Source organism: Elaeis guineensis, chromosome 5 (genome assembly GCF_000442705.2).
Source record: "Elaeis guineensis isolate ETL-2024a chromosome 5, EG11, whole genome shotgun sequence".
In the NCBI taxonomy this organism is placed as follows: Eukaryota; Viridiplantae; Streptophyta; class Magnoliopsida; order Arecales; family Arecaceae; genus Elaeis; species Elaeis guineensis.
In genome coordinates this window covers 6104096-6126166 of record NC_025997.2, presented here as the reverse complement: position 1 = coordinate 6126166, position 22071 = coordinate 6104096, and the positions used below count along the sequence as shown (strand labels likewise).

At 38.6% G+C, this 22071-nt stretch overlaps 1 protein-coding gene across 1 annotated transcript; it reads left to right on the top strand.

The window, feature by feature from the left end:
* Positions 1 to 6360: 6360 nt before the first annotated feature.
* LOC105044586 (metal tolerance protein 1) lies at positions 6361 to 11853 on the top strand. Its single transcript, XM_010922522.4, is given in 4 exon segments — positions 6361 to 6556; positions 10450 to 10732; positions 10735 to 10827; positions 10830 to 11853. Coding segments are annotated over 3 exon segments (1284 nt in total). The 5' UTR covers positions 6361 to 6556; the 3' UTR covers positions 11738 to 11853.
* The last annotated feature ends 10218 nt before the right edge of the window (positions 11854 to 22071 follow it).

Sequence of the window (22071 nt, the reverse complement as noted above, 5' to 3'; positions counted from 1 at the left end):
CAACATGAGCCCTTAAAAGATGAAGGCATGACTCGGTAAGGATTCATAGACTTTTTAGAGAGAGAAAGTCGATTATGAGAGAGAAAATAGAGAGAAAAAATAGAGAGAATCTTGTATCCTTCAAAAGAGGCAATCATGATTGAGATATCAGAGGTCATATCAGGTGACTTAATATGGATTAACCATGATCGATGTTATCAATTTGAATAAGGATCGGACCGAGATCCAATCTACTGCATGAATTTCGGAGCAATCTCAGGTCATCATATTTTCATCTCAAGTTTATCCTAGGATCTGTGATGCAATCAGAGAGAGAATAACCCTAGAGAGATAAAATTCATAAAAAGTGATAAAATATCTAGAGAGAGAAAATAGAGAGAGAATTTATAGAGAAAATTGGAGAGAGAAGGTAAAGAGAGGAGAGAGAAAGAGAGAGAAAATTCTTCCTTTTTTTTCTATTTTTCTTTTTCTTCTTCTTCTTTTTTTTTTTCTTTTTTTTCTTTCTTCCTTCTTCTTTTCTTCTTTCTCTTCTCAGCTGAACAGGGGACGAACTGAGTAGGACTCGGTGGCTCGGGCTCTGGCAAAGGGCGGCGGCACGGTCGGAGGTCCGATAGTGACAGCCGACAGTGGGGAGCAAGAGATCGCGGCAGTGAGGCTCGACCGGTGGGAGATTTAGAAAAAAATAAAAAATAGGGGACCCGCCCCTTTTCTTGGATTTCTCCGATCATTGGCCGATCATCAATGGCCATAATCTTCGGAGAAGGAGGCTAGGGAGGTGGGGTCATAACCATGGGTGCAACACTATGGGTGGCGGTGCTGGTGGCCGGAAAAGAGGAAGAAAGGACTCGATCGAACAGGAAAAAAATAGGGCATGATGTTTTGTGGATTTTCCGACGATCTTGACGGCCGGCGAGAGTGTGCGAAGCCATGAGAAGGAGGGGAAGAGGGAGAAGAAGAAACGTCGGAGTCTTACCTCAAGCTTCAGCAGTGTTGTCGGCTCCAATTTTCGGCGAGCACGAGCAAGGGTGGTCGCAGCCTCAATCGAAGAAAAAAAAAAATCAAGCTTGAAGATTGCGGTGGAGAGTCTTAGGGGGGAGACTTATTTATAGAGAGCTCTAGGACTTTGGTGTCCTAGATCTCCCGATCCAAACGGGCTCGTCCCCGATTTTTTCCCTTTTTTTTTGTTTTGGGATTAATGGGCCTATCGGGTGGGCTTAAGGGGGCTTTAAAACAGGATATTACACACACATATATACATATACATATACATATACATACATACATATAAAATAAAGAAGAAGTAGATGATATGTAAAAATATATTTATTAATCATATAAAATATATTAATTATTATTATAAAATTAATATTTATAAATATATAATATATTATTTTTTAATGCTAATATTTATTTTGACTAAAAAATGAGGCAAATAAAAGTAATATATTAAAGAATTTCATGATATAAATATAAAATATAATAATATATTAGAATATAATATATATCATAAATACTATACGTATAATATCAATATAATATAATATATATTATATTAATATAATATAACAATTGCATATTGGTATACTATTTTTTTCACTGGATCGAGAGATATTTTTGTCCCCAAGTATTAACCTAAGATCACTGTGATAAGACAATTTTGTATATTCATTTTTAGGAACATGTTTTCTATTATCAAATTGGATAGTGATTTAAAGAGTAGAGATAATTAAGAATTATTGTTATGCAGGATCATTATAATATGATCAAATATGATGATTTTGCTTGCTACCTCCACATACATCACTTTTGATCTTAAGATCATCGTCTCATATCAAACACACTTTTTATGGTGTGCCCGGAATCTTGACTTTCCTAAATAACCCAAAAACTGATCAGCTGCCTCAATTTATGGCCTGTTTGGGAATCCAGCCGGATTTGGTTGGATTTCCTACAAGAATTGGAGATGAGATGTAAATCTAAAGGCCTTTCTTAATCTTAGCCTAAATTCCATATTTGGGGGGGCTGGTAGCCTGTCGAAAGAGAACGAAAATTTTTCCATTGGTCTTTTCTTTCCTTGCCTCGTATGGGATTTTTGGGAGCCTATTCAAATACACTACCCATTCGATAAATCCAATGGGAAATCCAGTCCCAGATTTTTCAAATAGGTTCTTAGTAATATTAGGATTTTAGCTAAAGTGTTTCCGTATCATTTCTCCAAGCAACTTAATTTTGACATTGAGTCGACCGGGTTACCACATCCTTGCGAGGCGGCTGGTGCGTGGATCCAAATTACCATGACGTCTTCATGGAAATTTAGCTGGGCTTGGCGCATGATTGATCCACGATTGTGAAAGGTGCAGACGTCGTATGTGGAAGTTCGTGGTCCCGCAGAGCATAAGCCTTTTTTACGGTCGAGCTGGCAAGCCTAGCATGACTTGACTCGTCTGGGCACATCCAATGAGCATGGCCTACGTGTTATGAAAAAGCAAGCATAATCACTTTATTATGGAAAATATGCCTATCGACATCGTCCACATCCAATGATGGCAGACCAATCCCTGACTGCTAACTTTGGACTATGCTTTCTGCGTAGCGGCACTCATTTATTTGTTTTATCGGCGGGTTAGATTCCAGTCACTCGGATCACGGCACCGCGGGGAGGAAGGAAATGCCAACTTAAAACGTTCAACACTCACTAACCCCAAGGTGGTGCTGCCCTGTGGGGAGGCTTATCTGGCTTTCGTCCATTAAGCGAGCTAAAATGCTTTTCTCGTGTCATTGCGGCTGTACTACTGAGAGGTGAGGTGACGTGTAAGCGTGAGAATGAACGTAGGTCATCAAAGCTCTCGCGTTTTGACGAGAAGCAAGGAGAAGTCGTAATTTAATCAAAATTATGGTCACACACGTAAGCAATGATGTGTTTGTGGGAGTTTTGCTATGCGGACTTTCCTTCATGACATACATGTGAATGACATCATTCAAGCGTTATGCTCTCTCGAACGTGGAGAGGTAGTCAAAATTAGGTTGGAAGAGGATCAGGCTAGACTGACTTCAGATTGAGCCAAGTGTTAGAACCAAGACAGTTTGGATTGGTTAATTTGATCTAAAATAAGACTTAAATATATTTTGAACTATCTTTAGCTCGATCCTTGACTGGCCTACATGGTGCAAAACTTAGACAAAGCCAGGTTCGAAAATTAAGCCCGAAATGAGGCTCAAAGATGGCCTAGCATCAGCACAAATCTGACTTGAGATCCAACCTAAAACTTTTGTTCATGCATGCTGAGGTTCATCTCTCCCATCCTAAAATTTAGACAAAACTCTCAATATTTTCCTAGATCCAACACTTAATTTCCTCTTGGGTCTACCCTCAAAACCCTAACCCTAACATATTCCCCCTCCTTGATTCCTCCCCTCAAACTCTGACCCCCTATAATTACCCAAATTATCAAGAGTTTACAAGAAGAGGGGCAAGTTTCCATGCCCATAAAAAAATTGAGAACTGAAGTAAAGGGGAGAGCACCATCGGAGCCAAAAATGAAGACAACAAGAAGGGGGAGGAGAGGAGTTGCAGTGGGAACTTGTTGTTGGCAACCTTACTGCTAGGGCAAATATTCATGTTGTACTAGTGATAATGATTTTCTTTTCTATGTGCCACATGCGTGAAGGCTTGATTGTTGCTCAAATATATAGTCATTCCTAGCTTAAGATGGTCTCAATGCAAATCATACAGTCCCAACTCTAATTCTTGAAGATCACTCAAATGATTCTTATACTCTTATCTTCAATGGATCGGTAGTAAGCAACAGTGTGCCACTATTGTACTGCAATGTTGGTCAATTAAGTGGTTGGGGCAGAGGACCATCAGTGGGAAGCCATTAGCGATGGCAACAGAGGTCCTTCTCTGTGCCTCTTCTTCTCTCTTCTCTTTCTTTCTCTAATATTGGCCCTTTGTTTGCGGAGGAGATGAGGAAGTTGGCGATGGTGATTAGGGTTTCGACTCGATCACGTTTCAGATCAAGCTTAATTGAGATCTTAAAAATTCTTCAAGCCTAAACCCATCCTAAAACCCAAAAAAAAATTCAACCCATGCCCGACCTAGCTGATCGGCTCAACTCACAACTCTAACGGGCAAATCAGTCTTAATGGCATTCCAAGAAGCAAAAGCCCTTGCTACATGATAATGATTAAGGAAAGAAATAGCAAATGAAAGAGGTCCAAGAAGGTCAAGGATGGATTAATGTTCATAAATATGAGTACCAATTTGGTAATTAATGGATCATGATAATCGTACAATAATGAGAAGACAACCAATATTGTTTATCTAAACCACCAAAAGTAGAGACCAAATGTAGACATTAATTATTAGAATGGGCATTTATTTTAGTATAAATAATGGGATTGTGCTATGTATTCGCAATATTTCGATAATTAACCCAATAAATCTTTATATTTATTTTTGATCTATCTTCTATTTTAAAAATAGATATAAGTTAATTTTTTATCTGAACCCAATGCTATACTCCTTATCGTAGTACAATACTAAACCCTTCTGTTTAGTCTAATATTTTATCTTTTTACCATAATCTAGCACTATATTTTTTTATCCATCTTCAAATAATTATGTAATAGTGATGAGAATTCTTAAAAATCAAAATATCTAGACTCGCGCCACTCTTTATCCTCTACTCGAACTATATCATCACCTTTTTGGCTAATTAGTAGTATATCTGTGCACACCAACTACATTGCTACGGAAGATTCAATATCTTTCTCCATCAACCAATTGAGTTTTTTAGGATCCCAAATTTCATGAAGCTTTTCCAGACAAGATGGACCAAAATGTCAATAGTTTGAAGTTGTCTTGAGGCAATGAAGATGAAAGTGGTGGATCCACTATGCCTAATTTGCACTTGCCCAATGATTGATCAATGTCATAAGGACCACATGATGCAAGCAAGGATGAAATATTTCAATGCTACTAGCGCCAATGGAATTTAAACCCGTTCTAAATGCCCAAAGGAGGGTTACGAAGGCAACAACAAAATCAGAGATGGATGATGGTGAACTCTTTGGCACTTGTACATCAACAGACTGACAAGGATTTTATTTTGTATTTGTTTCATTCAAGACAGAGTACTTGACTGACGGCTGATAATGATCGGTTGTGATGTATGTATATCATTTATTACATTTAAGATACAGTATTTTATAGATGGCTGAATCTTTCTCCATGAGTGGCTTATATTTAAATCATAGTTCTCCCTTCTATTTTTAATTCTTACGACAGCTTCTTTGTTGATAATGTCCAACTTTGTCACACCTTAGTATGAAAAGAAACAGAAAACCCATTGGTTTGATAAGTAAGAATCACAATTTTTGATGTACAAGGAACAAAAAATGCCAACTCCACGGAAACGAACGATGAAATCGTGAGCCAACAGACAAGCTGCTCCTCGAGCTTGTGCCTTGTCCTTTTCTCCCCACGAGAATCCTCCGGATTCCCCCGTGAAGAGTGAGAGAGAAATAATAGAAAAAGAGAGTACCAACTGCGTGTCCCCAACCACGACCACTTAGTCGGTCAATAATATTTTTCCTTTTAAATATATAAGAGTGTAAATACGATCGCAATAATTAGAAGAAAGATATCCTAAAAGAATATCAATAAAATAGATACATCAGTCCAGCTATCATCTTTGGAGTGGTCGGGAATATAACTCGCAATCCAGTCGACGATGCTTTTCATCTGGCGATCTACAAAGATGCCCGATTCCTGTTTGTAAGTAGACAGCTGATTCTGAGCAGATCCAGTTTGATTCGGTTGGGCTTCCCGTAAAGCCCGGGTCCACTAAAATACTAAACGTGCGCGCCAAGAAAAAGGAAAGTCGAACCGTCCAACAATTCTATATTATTAATTGGACCAAGTTCACCATAAACTGCTCATAATTTACTCATTTTTATCTTCTCCATCTTCGTTTCATATGCAATAGCAATATGTATTTACTATTTTTTTTTCCTTTTTCTAACTAATAAATTATTAATGGCCGACAGAGAAACCAGTCCAACTAATAATTTTTTCGGATCTCAGCCCGTTCGGCAGGCAAAGGAAGCAGATCCTCGACTTGAAAAATTATTATGTGCACTGAACCCACGGTAATTCATTGTGCGCGCAGTTCTCTATGTGGCCACATACGTGGCACCTACGTGGACTAGTTTCAATCCACGTCACAGTTAATTTGACTATGATTGCAAATAACCCGTGAGTGGGTTCCTGGCCCCTGGATCTGGTCCCGGTCCCACTGTGCTTTAGCTTGTGGTCCGTAAATTGGTTCGTTTCTAATGAGGCCGCTTTGCAAAATCTAGTTGGTTTGTTCCCCCGTCTCCCTCTTCGCCCTGGACGTATATATCGAGCGCCTCCTTTCAGAAATCTCCGTTGCGACGCCGGTCCTCCGCCCCGAAGCCCTCTCGTTCTCGAGGCCGCGCCGCCGTCGAAGGAAAAGGGGGCAAAAAAAAAAAAAGGGAAAACCCTGGGTCTCACGACGGACAACCCTTCTCGGTCTGTTTCTTATAAGTTTCTCTTCCTTGTCTCTTCGATCGCCGTCTGTTTGATTCTTCTTTCTTTCCCTTTTTTTCCTCTTTATCACTCTGGTTGATTTTTTGTTGATTCGGTCCATGGCAGTCTTGAATTAGTTTTTTTTTTGTGTGCGGCTTTTTTTTTGGGTGGGGTGGTGGAGTTATTGGATGTCAGTTCTTCCGGGCATCAGAGAGTGGCCATGATCATTGTAGTATGCTTCTTTCTGGGCTTTCTTTGTTGAATTCTTTATTTTTGGGTCATGATTGTTTGGGAAGTTTGATGCATTTCAGCTTTTATTATTATTTTTCTTCCCCTCTGGAGTTCTTGATGAGTCATCTATGCCTGTTAGGAATTGATTTTCCAATCTTGGAGGAGACAGGATTACTTCTTTTATGTTTGTCCTTATGCTTCTTAAGACTTGCTTATGTTGTCATTGTTTTTCCTTGCTTGACAGTTTCTTGTAATTTGACTTCAATTTTTTGATGAGTAGATTACCTTGTTCAAGGTTGTCAATTTGAGGTGAAACGTGAATAAGAATCACTCGGCTTCATTATGGTGGAATTTGAGGAATGAAGAGGATTAGAGCTTAGACCTCTCTTCTCGAGGCTTCATATGATCACCACATTTTGCTTAAGCTGTTTAATGGCTCTATTTAGAGGTGGGACGCTAAGGAAAAGCTTTTCAAGTCCGTTTTGATATTTAGAATTTGATTTAAGAATTTTCCTTGTTTCTTGGCCTGTTGTTATTTAAGGATCTTAATTGGTATGAAATCTACATAATGAGGAATGACAGATGATCCGGGCAATGAGGTGTCACTATCCTGCCACTCTAACTCTAGTTCTTGTCCCTTCCTAGATACCTCATGCAGCTTTTGTATTTGGAATAAGGGGTTGATGGAAACCATTTTGTCAAGCAATTATTGAATTCCAAGTGCTAGCTGGTGGGTTTATGGTAGAAAAATAAGTGGCGATTTGTTTTTAGGGAAGTCTAGAATTGAGTGGTATTGGGTGGCAGCGTCCTTTCAGAGTAATTTGATGGGAGAGCTTAAGGGTGTCTTGGTTGGGTAGAGCTGGGGACCGCTTTAGTATATTTTTCATTATGGTGTTATGGGTTTGGCCTTCTCTACTTTTTCGTACTTCCTGTCATCTTCTGTTTTCACTTTTGATACCCTTTCAGAGAGAAGGGCGTGACCCCTTTTACACGTGCCTTTATTCACACGTATCTCCCTACAAATGTCACCTTGCTTTGCAAAAAAGTGTTATGGGCCAAAAAGTTTCTGCTTTCGATGATCATAGTCAAATCAGTGTTAGAAAGTTTAAGATAAATCAATCATTTTGATGTTTTGACAATTATATTAGAAAATTAGAGCAGTATCCGGTAATAGAAGGATAGTTTGCTCAACAGCCAAATGGCCTTATGACTTGGTTTTCTAGAATGATGGAATTAATAACTTTAATGTGAAGAAATTATTAACTTGCACAGAAGATTGTAATAATGTTGATAAATAGGGTGTAAAGTTGTTCGTCACCACAGAGAAATGGAGATATTCGAAACTATGTTCTTCTATGATGTTGATTCTGTACTTCCAAAACATTGTAGAAAGATAGTAATAATGTCAGAATCCTGTATGGGTAAAAGTATGTTTTAAACTCTAAGATGCATATTTTGATTACATAAAATTTGATTGATCTTGCCTGTGAAAAGGTTTACAATTGCAGACAACATTACATTTATATTAGAAAGTTACAATTCTATCCAATAATAGAAGGATATTTTCTCAATGGCCAAATGGCCTTATGACTTGGTTTTCTAGAATGATGGAATCAATAACTTTAATGTGAGGAAATTATTAACTTGTCCAGAAGATCGTAATAGTATTGAAAAATAGGGTGTAAAGTGGTTTGTCACTACAAGGCAATTGAGATATTCAAACTATTTTCTTATATGATGTTGACTCTGTACTTCCAAAACATTGCAGAAGATAGCAATTATGTCAGAATTCTATATGGGTCAAAGCATCCTTTAAACTCTAAAATCCATATTTTGTTTTCGTATAATTTGATCGATCTTCCTGTGAAAAGGTTTACAATTACAGGTGACATTCTTCTAAACTGAGCCTCTGCTGTACCACTTTTCAACATTTTAGGTGCTATACTGACTTGTTAATCCATTTAAGTTGGTTTGATTTTCGGTAATTTTATGATTGCAGATGTCATTGCTAACCAGTGGGACCTAACCATGTAGCTGTCTAGCTGACATAGTGAGATGATAGTTCTATATAGGTTACTACAATATCATTGCATTTTCAAGTACCTTCACTATATGTTGTACTGCATTCATTGTTGTTGAATGAAACCAGCTTCCTCTAGATGGGTCTTGTAGTTGAGCTAAATGTTAAGAGCCAAACTAAATCCAAACTGATATGCCTTATGCACTATATTAGGTGCTGGATTAACTAGTTCTTGGTTGTTTAGTTGAGAAATCAGTGATTTCTATTAATTTATTGTTACAACTAGAAGTTATTTATCAAAGCTGCAAAAAAGCCACGATGGTCAAGGATGCAAAGAATTTGAAATTTGGATATGCTATAGTTATGCTCTTGAAATCTGTCTTTTACATTTAAACAGAAGTTCATGTGGTCAACTTCTAGTTTACCATGGCTTGATGCTTATGAGAACCACCAAATTGATCACAAACTCCTTGTTTTGAGCCTGTTTTTGAGCCATTATTGTGCTGTATCTGTTGCATTTGTTTTGTGTGTCACTTTGAATTTTAGATTTTTTTTTTTTTTTTTTTTAGCAATCTGGTGGGAGTACATCTCACTTTTCATTGAAGAAATGAAATGAGGAAACAGGTATATGGATCCAGTTTGGAAGTCAAACCCAGCATCAAAAATATAGAATTTACCAGTCTCCGAAGAATCTCATACTCATTCCCCCTCCCATTTCAGCTCTCGGCTAGAGATTCCAATAATAAAACTTGATCATCATAAGCTGTGCCATTAACTTATAACATTGCATGAATTGAGCATTCTTTTAATGGAACTTGAAAGGGAGGAAAACTAAAAACTTTAAATAAAAATTTGGGTGGAGGAACCTGCTGCATGAGGTCTGGGTAGTTGATTTGCTCCAGAGTGATTTTTATTTCTTCATGTTCAATATGTTAACTGGAATATCTGTCTCCTGCTCTGTATTGCTGAAAAGTCAAAATCAAACTCCAAATCTCTGACCTGCTTTGAAGTTAGTATTTGGATTTTGGACTCAATTTGAGACTGACTTTGCATTCTCTATGGGATAGGATAAGTTATGGAGTTACCTCACTTTGTGATATGGTAGTCTTAGATATAACTATAGCTGGTGTAGCATCATTTCTGTTTCCAGGTGGGTCCACCGGTCACTTTTAGTAGTAGTTGGGCAAGGCAGGCATTTCAGGTGCATGCTGTGGACTAATTGATATGAGAATGCATGTTCTAGTACTTCAAGCAAAAATAGCTCAACAGAATAGTTAGGTGGCGACGGCTTTGGGAAACATGTTACAGGGTAGATCAGTTTTATTTTCACCCTCAAGGATGATATGTCTGTTAAAAAGCTCTATTACTGTTGAGGTTTTGACTGACAACATATAATTTAAAACTTTCTTCCTGGGCTGCTTTTGTTCAAAGAAACTACCTAATCCCTCATCTGCGATATATATTGATGCCTATTTTCACTAATGCTGTATCTCTTGTTGCAGAATGTTCATTTTTCCACATTTCTTGTTAGCAATTAACGGATATATGATTTGATTTATCCTCATAGAAGAAGATATAATCCTGCACTCTCTTGCTGATTAGTTTAGCACTAATTGTGGTTGTGCTTCATCTTATATGAATGCAGATGGAAACATCAAATTCCCAGGCAACGCAGATCATTGAAGTACATGTGGACATGCCTGTAGGGTTGTCTGGTTCAGGTGGGAACAAGACTTGTGGAGGTGCTGCTTGTGATTTCTCTGATTCTAAAACCAGCTCAGAAGATGCCAAAGAAAGATCTGCATCCATGAGGAAGCTTCTAGTTGCTGTTGTGCTCTGCATCATATTTATGAGTGTAGAAGTTGCTGGAGGCATTAAAGCTAACAGCCTTGCAATCTTGACTGATGCTGCCCATCTCCTTTCAGATGTCGCAGCTTTGCTATCTCCTTATTCTCACTCTGGGCATCAGGATGGGAGGCTACACCACGGCAGTCATATGGTTTCTTCCGAATAGAGATACTTGGAGCCTGGTTTCTATTCAGCTGATATGGCTTTTAGCTGGCATACTGGTTTATGAGGCAATTGCAAGAATTATTCATGACAATGGGGAGGTCCATGGCTTCCTGATGTTTGCTGTTTCAGCCTTTGGTTTGTTGGTTAACATTGTCATGGCTGTTGTGCTGGGTCACGATCATGGCCATGGTGGGCACAGCCATGGTCATGGTGGACACAGTCACAGTCATGGTGAATGCGGTCACAGTCATGGTGAATCTGACCATGATCACTCTCACCATGAAGATGACCATGACGATGACCATTCGGATTGTGTAGGGCAGAGTCACAGCCATGGCATTAGCATCACAACCCATCACCATCATTCAAGGGAGGACATACTCAAGGATGAGCATGAACCGCTGCTTAAGCATTCAGAGGACTCCATGGATGACAATTCTGATTTGAAGGGAACTACGAAGAAGAACAAGAACAAGAAGGAAAGGAACGTAAATGTCCACAGTGCTTATCTGCATGTGCTTGGAGACTGCATTCAAAGCATTGGAGTGATGATAGGAGGGGCTATCATATGGTACAAACCTGAATGGAAGATCATTGATCTGATATGTACGCTCATCTTCTCTGTTATAGTGCTGTTGACTACAATCAAGATGCTAAGGAACATACTGGAGGTCCTCATGGAGAGCACCCCACGGGAGATTGATGCGACAAGGCTCGAGAACGGGCTGTGTGACATGGATGGCGTGGTTGCTGTTCATGAGCTGCACATATGGGCCATCACTGTGGGGAAGGTCCTGCTAGCTTGCCATGTAACAATCACACCAGAGGCGGATGCTGATTGCGTACTCGACAGTGTGATAGGATATATCAGGACGGAGTATAACATCAGTCATGTGACCATTCAGATAGAGCGCCTGTAGATCTGCTTTGTTAGGGATGAGTACCCGGCGGTAGTCGGGAGTCGCAAGAAATTCATGTACTATTAGTGGCTTCGTTGTCTTCAAAACTCGATTTTTTAATTTTCTGCTTCAGCTGATCTTATGTGCATTTCTTTGATGGATGACATGGCAACACATCTGCAGATATTGGAAAAAATTATGATATATTTTTTTAAAATTATAATATTATTTATAAAAATAGGTGTCATAAGTTTTTTCAAAGAACAGCGGCGTCATGATGATTTTTTTTTGAAAGGATGTCATAATTTTTATGAACGGATATCATAACCAAAAGATAATGATATTTTTGTCAAACAAAATTTTTAAACGAAAAAGATGATCTGTAGTCATTAAATACATATTGAAAAATGATAACTATGTAGATCAATCGAACAAAGTGGTGCGCTCCATGTTGGATTTTCTACACCACTCGTGGTGCACAAAGTATTTCTGTTGTCACCTGTCAACATAACAAGCAGTTGTTGGGCCTCTACGTTCTAATTTGATTACCTTGTTACGGTTATCAGGGAGCTCCTCTGCAATTCCATGGTCGGTAGCAGTTTTTTTTTTGCCCCTTTTTCTGCATACATGGGCATCGATAACCAATGTCTGATGCAGTTTTTGTTATCGTCGGATGAGTTCTTGGGTCCGTTGATGTGAACTGCGATGAGAACATCTAGCAGCATAAGCAGCAATCAGATCCGTAATATGCATCAAGTTGAACTAGTTTTGCAGTTTGTTCTTTTGTTTTCATTTCTCTGGATCTGAAGATCCTTAATTTGAATAGACAACTTGATCTGGTGGTTCATTTCCTGGAGCTACGAACGAAGTTATTAAATGATACTTCGCTTTGAAGCCGAAGGTTTCATTCCTGACATATTACAATGGCAGACGTTTGCTTCATGATTTTCGTTATGCTTGTGTATATGTTTATTGTTTTTGTTATCTTCGTGTGTGTGTGTGTGTGTGTGTGTATCTATATATTAGATGACCGTTTAATAGGTAGATTAGCTTGGAGACTCGGAAGAGACTTTTCTTAGGTGAGATCAGCCATATAAGTATAGATTTCTGGAGTTTTTTTAATCTTTTTTTAAAAAAGAGAATTTACTCGTGCATGTGCCACGTGCGCGTGAAACAAATGGAGTTGCATTGGTGGTGAGAAAAAAAAGGGTCCAGGTGACAAAATGAAAGGAACGCCCAGGTTTGGTAGTGACCAGAGGCCGAAGGAAAGAAAAGTCCTAGAGTATTAGAGAAGTTGGGCATCTCAGAAGGTTGCTCGGCGCCGCATTGTTTCGGGTGGCCAAGCTGCAGAGAGAGGCGCTACGACCTCGTCGGGCTCTCGACTCTTGGGTTAGCCTTAGGCCCCACGGAGGCCTCGCCAGGGTCCAACCCCTGGACACGCGTCCCTTCATCCCGGGTCCAACAAGCCAGGCAGGTGCCGGCGGGGCTACCACAGGGAAAGAGGTGGATCCATGAACCTAGAAGTGGTTCATTTTGATTTCGAGAAGCCCAGGTGTGGCCCGTTTGGGTGGGCTGCACTCAAGGCAAAATTTGTGGCCAATTAGGGCTGACAAAATGCATCTTGACTTATGTTTGACCCACCATAATCATATTTGGATTTGGCCAAACGATTCAGGTTGTAAATGAATCGATCCATTCAACCTATTTGTTATTTGGATTGGATTTGGGTCTTGACCTTCTAGCATGTTTAATCCATTCATTAAACAAATCGGATTGGGTACCCATTTAATACCAGCCTCATCTAGAATAAAGGCTAAAGCCCGCTGCCTAGAAGTGAGGTCTATTTAAAGTTTAAAACCAACGTCCAAGCCCAATCGGAATGCCAATGCACACATCGTCCACGATGACTTGACTCCAGTTGCAAGGGTCTTTGCTCTTTCTTCCTAGTTCCAATTGTTAAGGTTTCAACTTCCTCGATGTCTAACCTTTTTCTCACTGCCCACACCAACATTGTATGTGCATAAAGTTCTCTAACGACAGCCACCTCCTGGACTTCAACTCCCTCAACAAGGCCATGATGGTCTGGTCCCCCTCCTCCTCACCCTCCTTGCCACCCTCATCAGCCACTCAAAGGGACCTCTGACTCCCATTATATCTAGTTTGCCTCTAATGACCACACTATCTATCAGGAATTGCCCAATCGATCCGAACTTGATGGTCGGAATATCTCAAACCATATCAACAGCTAATCGATGCATTTTGGGCATTTGATTCAGAATGCCAATAAAAATAGAGTGAGAAAGAAGAAAAAAGAAGAAGAGAGAAAAGGGAAGAAATGAGAGGCACAGATCAGAGATGGCTAGTGGTAGCTCGGTGAGGCTATCGAAAGGCCGTCGACACTTTTGCAACTTCGCAGTCCTCTACAAAATGTAAGAAGAGAGAGAGGCAGAGAGACAGGGGATAGGAGAAAAGAGAAAGGAGGAAAAGGTGGTGGAGAGACCGTCACAGGGCTACCGAGGTGACCGTCCGTGGTCACTGAATGGTCCAAAAATCTATTACCAGCTTCACTATTTATCATTTTTTTAAGAAAAGACAATGAAACAAGGGCGCTGCCTTTGTTTCGAACATGCGGCGATCACAGGACATTTTCGACCGTCCGGTGACTACGACAGCCATCTAACAGTCCTTCAACGGCCTCTCCACCATCTTTCCCTCCTTCCTCTTCTCCTCTTCTCCCTTTCTCTATCTCTCTCTGCTGTTATTTTCTCTCACGAAAGACTGCAAAGCTCGGACGACCTCGATGGCCCTCCAATGGCCACTTTTAGCATCTTCGCCAGCCTTCCTTTCTCTCCCTCCCTCCTCTCTTTCTCTCTCTTTTCTTCTCCAATTCAGCTCTTGTTTCCATATCGATTCAAGCTCACTATGTCCGGTGTAGGGACATACCGATCATACCGCTGACCAGCACAGGATTCGTTTTTAAATCGGCAATCCTTGCTATCTATATTTGGGACGTCCGCTCCCACATTAATAAGTGTGTGAAGGTTCTCTATAGCCACTCCACCTACGTCAACTACATCTCTAGCCCAACCTTATCGTCTTCGGCTCTTTCAACAAGACCATCCACTTATATATATGGTGATAGCTAAAATAGGTTGAGATGTAAAGCAAAAATAGGCAAGAGTAAAATATTTTTCATTGATACCTTTATTCAGAACTTTTATAGTTTTTATATGCAAATACATAATAAAAGAACATCAAAATAGAAACTAACGTGCACTTTTATAGGCAAATTCATAATAGAAGAATATCAAAACAAGAACTAACGTGGAAAAACTTCTTCCTAAAGTCTAGGTAACAACACTGCACAAATGAAGTAACTGAACTCCTCAAAATTAGGACTACTTGGACTGAGATAGCACAGCAAAAATAAATATACAGAAACAAATAACAATTTTTTGACAATCTCTCTCTTAAACTGAAAATTTTTGGACTTCAGTTTACATGTGCAGCTCCTTCATGCAGGATTCTCTAAAGTACAAACTCCCATCAACCTTCTCAGATTTTGGAAGGGAAGAAATTTGAGCGGTTTAGTAAATATATTAGCCAACTGTTCTTCACTTCTGCAATACTATAGATTTATCACTCCATCATTACTAAGATCTCTTAAAAAATAAAACTTCACATCAATATGCTTACTTCTTCCATATAGCACAGGATTTTTTAAAAGCTTAATAGTTGAATTGTTATCACAAAAAATTGAAATAGCTCCCACTTGCTTGAAATGTAGCTCTTCAAGAATTTTCCTCAGCCAAATTGCTTAACAAGCACAAGTTGTTGCTGCAACAAATTCGGCTTCTGTAATTGACAAGGTGACAATTGTTGCTTCTTGGATGACCACGAAATAGTCCTTGTACCATCATAAAATATAACCCAAAATGCTCCTTCTATCATCTTGATCTCCTAAATAATCACTGTCAGTAAATCCAAACAAATCTAACATTTTACTCTTTTTGTAAAGCTGTCCAAAATCTTTAGTTACTTACAAGTAGCGAAATATTCTCTTGGCAGCTAACAGATGCATCTCAGTTGAATTTTTCATATATCTACTTATTAGACTTGCAGAATGCATTATGTTTGGTCTTGTTGCAGTTAAATATATCAAACTGCCCATAATTTGTTTGTAAAGTGTGCTGTTCACCTTTTTCCTACATGATCTTTGTTTAACTTCAAGCCAAACTCAATTGGAATGCTTATAGGATTGCAATCCTTCATCTGAAACCTATCCAAAATCTCTCGCAAATACTTTTTTTGAGAAATAAAGAATTCATTAACAGACTGCAATATCTCTATGTCGAGAAAGTAATACATCATACCAAGATCAGTTATTTCAAATTCAACCATCATAGACTTCTTGAACTCTTTAAACATGACACTATCATTTTCAATAAATATAAAATCATCTACATATAAGCAAATAATGAGCATTTTCCCTCCATCTCCGACTTTAACAAAAAGTGTGTGCTCTTATGGATATTTCTGAAAATCTTCTTTTAAAATAAGCCTCAATGTGACTATACCAAGCCCGTGGAGCTTGTTTTAAACCATAAAGAGCTTTTTTAATCTATACACTTTATATTCATTTTCAATTTTAATATAATCGGGAGGTTGATTAACAAATACCTGTTCCTCCAAGTTTCTATGCAAGAATGCGGATTTGACATCCAACTGGAAGATAGGCCATGAATTTTGTGCTGCCAATGTGATCACCAATCTGAATCTGATTGTATCATGTCTTACAATTGGAATGAAAACTTCTTTATAGTCGACCCCATACTCTTGCTTGTATCCCTTAGCTAGCCACCAATCACGTTTATACTTGTCAACTTTATCATTTTTTCATAGTTTTGTCTTAAAGACCCACTTCACACCAATGGTTTTGTGCCTTTTTGAGAGATCAGATAGATCCCATGCAAGTATCGTTTCTTTCAATGGCTTCAATTTCATCACCCATCACCTTCCATCATTTTGATATTTTGATAGCACTTTCGAAAGTTGTAGGTCATAGTCTGAAAATGAAGCAAAATGGGTGATTAAATCTTTAGTTTGGTCAATCCCGATTACCTCATAGTCTGACATCTATGTCGGCCTCTTTCGAACATGATGAAGATGTGATTCAGCCACTGCATCAGTAGCTTCTACTGCTGTGGTTGAAGTTTCAGGAGCTGTTGAAGCTATATTTGGTAGATTTTTAAGTATAGAAGCTACTGAAATTTGTTGGTGCAGGGGTAGCTACTTTTCTTCTTCAATTTCGTTATCAAAAATGATTGAAATAGGCTGCTGCCTACTCTAATTCCAAATGCTCTCCTCGTTAAAAACAACATCTCCGCTGGTCACAATCTTCTTTGTCAGTGGATTCAACAATTTATATGCTTTGAATGCTTCACTTACGCCAAGCAAGACATAATTTTTATCTTTGTCATCAAGCTTTATCCTTTTCTCATTTGGGACATATGTATAAGCGATGCAACCAAAAATTCTAAAATGATCTACAGCTGGTTTTTGCCCACTCCATGCCTCTTCTGGTGTCATGTTTGGGACAGCAAAAATAGGACTTTTGTTCCAGATATGGATGCTCCAATTCACTGCTTTCAGCCAAAAACTCTTGGGATTGCTCCCTCTTGCTAGCAAGCTTCTCACCATATTGAGGATGGTTGTCTTTTTTCTCTCCGATACACTATTTTGTTGTGGTGTATAAGTGGCTGTGAGCTCTCTTCGAATGCCATAAGTATCATAAAAAATTTTAAATTCTTTTGAGCAGTACTCTCCACCACGATCAGTATGGAGGATTTTAATAATTTTTTCTGTTTAATACTCAATACATGCCTTGAAACTTTTAAATGCATTAAAAATTTTTAATTTCTCCTACAAAACATAAACCCAAGTTTTTCGAATATAATCATCAATAAAAATAATTAAATATCTTTTATCCCCATTAGAAGTTGGTTTTATCGGTCCGTAAATGTCAGAATGAATCAGCTCCAGGACATTCTTTGCTTTCCATAACTTTTCTTGAGGGAATTGAGAATGATATTGTTTGCCAACAATACATTCTTCTCAAACTTGGGTAGGAATGGCAATTTGGGGAAGATCGGTTACCATATTTTTCTTTGAAGAGTCTTTAATCCACCAAAATTTAAATGGCTATAGAGAAAATGTCAAAGCCATGAGGGGTTTTTCACATCAGTCAGCAAGAAAGGTTGAGCACTTTCGATCTTCAATGGAAATAGCATATTTGAACTCATTTGAACAACAGCAATAGCTCCTCTAGAAGGATCATATATCTCACAAGCACCCTTCTGAATAGTTATTATATAATCTTTTTCTTGCAATTGACCAACACTTAACAAATTATTTTTCAAGTCAAGAACATAAAAAATATTGAAAATCATTTCTACAAAACCATTCTTGGTTCTTATATTAATATCACCCTTTCTCATTACATTTATAGTAGAACAATCACCAAAACTTACGACAGAACGAAAGTCTTTATTTAAGTAAGAAAATAAATACTTACTTCCACACATGTGGTTGCTGCAGCCTGTATCCACATACCAAATGTCTGATTGAGGTGTCTCATTATCTTGAACTACCATCAACAAAGTTTCTTCTTTCTTTTTTCTGTAAAAATTGATTTCTCTCCCTTTTCTTTGTTATTAGGTAGCTTACTATGACATTCCGAACAATAATGACCGAATTTATGATATCTAAAATATTCTATCTTAGATGTTTCAAATTGTTGATCCTGTCTTCTGCCTCTGCCTTGAAATTGATCATCATCAGCTTTAAAATGCTTGATGCCATCTCTATTGCCTCGATCTCTCCTTCCTCTACCTTTATCTCTACCCCTTCCTCTAGAGTTTGAGGAATGAGTAGAAGCCTTTAAAGCTTGCTCTTCTGTAGTTGAACTTCAGTTTAGCTTTGCCTCATGAACCAACAAGGAGCTCTGGAGTTCATCAAGGGAGAGTGCATCTATATCTTTAGATTCTTCAATTGAGCAACCAACATAATCGAACTTCAGTGCCAAAGATCGTAATATCTTCTTAACAATGGCAACATCTTTCATCTTCTCACCATGGAATCACATCTTGTTGGTTATCGTCATGGTTCTTACGTAGTAGCTGGTAACTGATTCACTATCCTTCATTTGTAGAGTCTCAAAATCCTTTCTTTCTCAAGGTTTAAAGCTGGGCATGCTTTACTTTAGAAGAACCTTGATATTTTTTCTTCATTGAATCCCAAATATCCTTGAAAGTTTCTTTGCTAAAAATAGTTTCTAGGATACATCGATCAATGGCTTGGAACAAGTAATTCTTTGCTTTCAAATCTTTCAACTTCAATCCCTCCAATTCTATTTTTTGTGCTATGTGAGTGCCACTCCAGCAATAGGTGCTGCTACACTAGATTCAATAACATACCAATACTTAGACCTCAAGAAGTTCTCCATCAGCATGCTTCAATGGTCATAGTGACCATCAAAACATGGAATGGCTAGCTGCACAAAATTTTCAGAAGCCATCCTAGCTCTGATACCATTCATAGCTAAAAATAGGCAGAGGTGTAAAGTAAAAATAGAAGAAACATATTTTTTATTGATATCTTTATTCAAAATTTTTGCAGTTTTATAGGCAAATACATAATAGAAGAACATCAAAATAGGAACTAACGTACACTTTTATAGACAAATACATAACAGAAGAAAATCAAAATAGAAACTGATGTGCAAAAATTTTTTTCCTAAAATCTAGATAACAACACTGCATAAATAAAGTAACTGAACTCCTAAAGACTAGAACTACTTGGACTGAGAAAGCACAGCAAAAATAAATATGCAGAAATAAATAATAATTTTTTAACATTAGAATTGTTGTGCTCTAATACCACTTATTAATGGAGGAAGAAAGAAGAAAGAGAGAGAGAGAGAGAGAGAGAAATATCGTAAACAAATCAGGATAATGCAGATTGGCCTCAAGCCTACCTCCATGGGGTATGTAAGCTTCATTATGAGAGAAAAAAAATCAAATAAATACAAGAGAAACTCATCACTCAATCCTTGTACAAAGATTTCTCAATAAAAAATCATAAAATTCTTACAAAAACTCTTTAAACCTCTTTTAAAGTCTCTCTGCACGATCAGAACGTCACCAGCTATCCAACATAATAAACGGCTCATCAATCGAAGCTACATAGACTCCAAAATCACCAAAACAATATTACACTGTGATACCAAGCTCGAATCAAACCCTAGACTCTTCTTGACCATCCAATCGTAACTAGCTCGGACCAGAGCTGTCCGATCGCACAGATCATGAGCCCACAGTCCTGATCAGAGATGGATCAGATTTCAACGGTTCGATCCCGACCAACTGCGACATCAGCCATCGGATCGTGCATTTGCCTCAGCATCCGATCTCCACCGCAGGCATCACCAGCCATCCGATCGTGCAAACTCATCACTGCCATTGGATCCATCTTCGGTCCATGCAATCTCCTATAAGCCACGACAGGGTGTGCGGTCCATGGTGGATTGCGATCCTAGGTTGGACTGGGCGCCTGTGCAACTCGCACCTGCGCGTCTGGGCTGGTCCAGCGTTACGACCCATGCACGTCATGCACCTGGCTGGGCCTTGCCCACTCCCTGGCAGCCTGCACTGACCCACGGGCCCCTCCAACGGCTCGTGGATCTTATTAGCTGCTCCTGGTGCCTTCTCTCACGCGTATCTCCTCCGTCTAGACTCCGTTTGGGCTATTCTTAAACTTGTTGGATTTCGTTCGTCATCCTGAATTTCGTTTTGGACTTATTGTGTATCGAATCTCGAGGTATTTTTTTCAACAAGATCAACGAGATCAGCCACTATGTCCGCAGTATATCTTCTTCTAGAAATTTGGATCTCAATCCCTTTTTTGGCTGTATATTTTTTTTTTCTGGTAGAAGAGAATAACTTCATTAAGCCAAATGAACAGTGAATAGTTTAATTACAACGGCAGCTTGTAGAATATATATATATATATACACAAAATATAGGCCAAGAAAAGAAAGAGAGCATACAAATTAAGGGTAAATAACTTCTTATCTGATACAAAGAGAAGTAATACAAAGGAGTATAAAGGGAAACTGTAATATTTTATCTGTGTGACATTGTGATCTGTAGCATTGACATCCAGAATAGCAGGTGAAGAAATCCAATACCCGTGGCAAAAGTAATCACCATACAAAAGTAATCGTATATCAAAAAGATAAAATATATGAGCACCACTCCTTGGCTGCATAAATCTCTGTAGCCTATATGCAAGAAAATGGGTAGACTACGGAGCAGAAAGCACAGCAGAGGTTGAGAAACCAAAACACTGGACAATAAAACTGAATGTTTGAGGCTATCTGAGTGTGACATAGTATATGCAGCAGATGGATGAGAACACAAATATATTCCTAGTAAAAGTATAAAAAGCCAGGATGAGAATAGGACTGAATTCGTTCAATGACCAACAGGGCATTGAGCTGATGCAAAGGAGATAATATGAACTATATGTGATGGCAGCACTCCTTGACAACTGTTGTTGAAGTTAAATGTCTCTAAACATTGAACAATATAATTAATGGAGATGGAAGAAAAACTAGATTGAAGCATAGAATGATCACGATCCTGTGTGGGAGTATGAACAGTAGAAATCTCCACCCAAAAAGTAGTATAAGACTGAAATAAAATAGACTCATCTCCATAGGACTCAGAAATCCCATGCTCTGTAAACCAGTAGTTGTGCCATTCCATGACAGACATTGTGGGGAGTAGGTTGAAACAACAGAATATGTGAAATTGAGGTCCGATCCAAATTGATAACCCCTGATGTTATAGAAGAAGCACCAAATCTCCATCCAAGATAGCATGAAACTCCAGCATCAGGATTAAGAGAAATACAACCCATGTAACCGAATTGTGTAAATATTAGAAAAATATTCACACTGAAGCAGCAGAGAAATAGAAAATGCATGCATAAAGGAAATCTGAAGAAACATAGCCACCTCCACTTGAAACTAAAGTATGGAAGCCAGCACATGGACTCCCTCTGCATCATAGCAGCAGTAGTTGAAAAGTACATATAATGCTAGAGACCACCTGATACAACAACATCATGATGATCGAAAAAGAAACCATATTAAGAGAGTTGAAGGTAGAACATGTAGTGTCAGTATTAAGTATGAGTAAAGGTGAATTAAAGAGAAGAGCTACAATGGAGTAATTAATTGATGGACAGTGGCCTTAGAAGATGAATAAAGCATCCTCAAAATAGAGGAACAC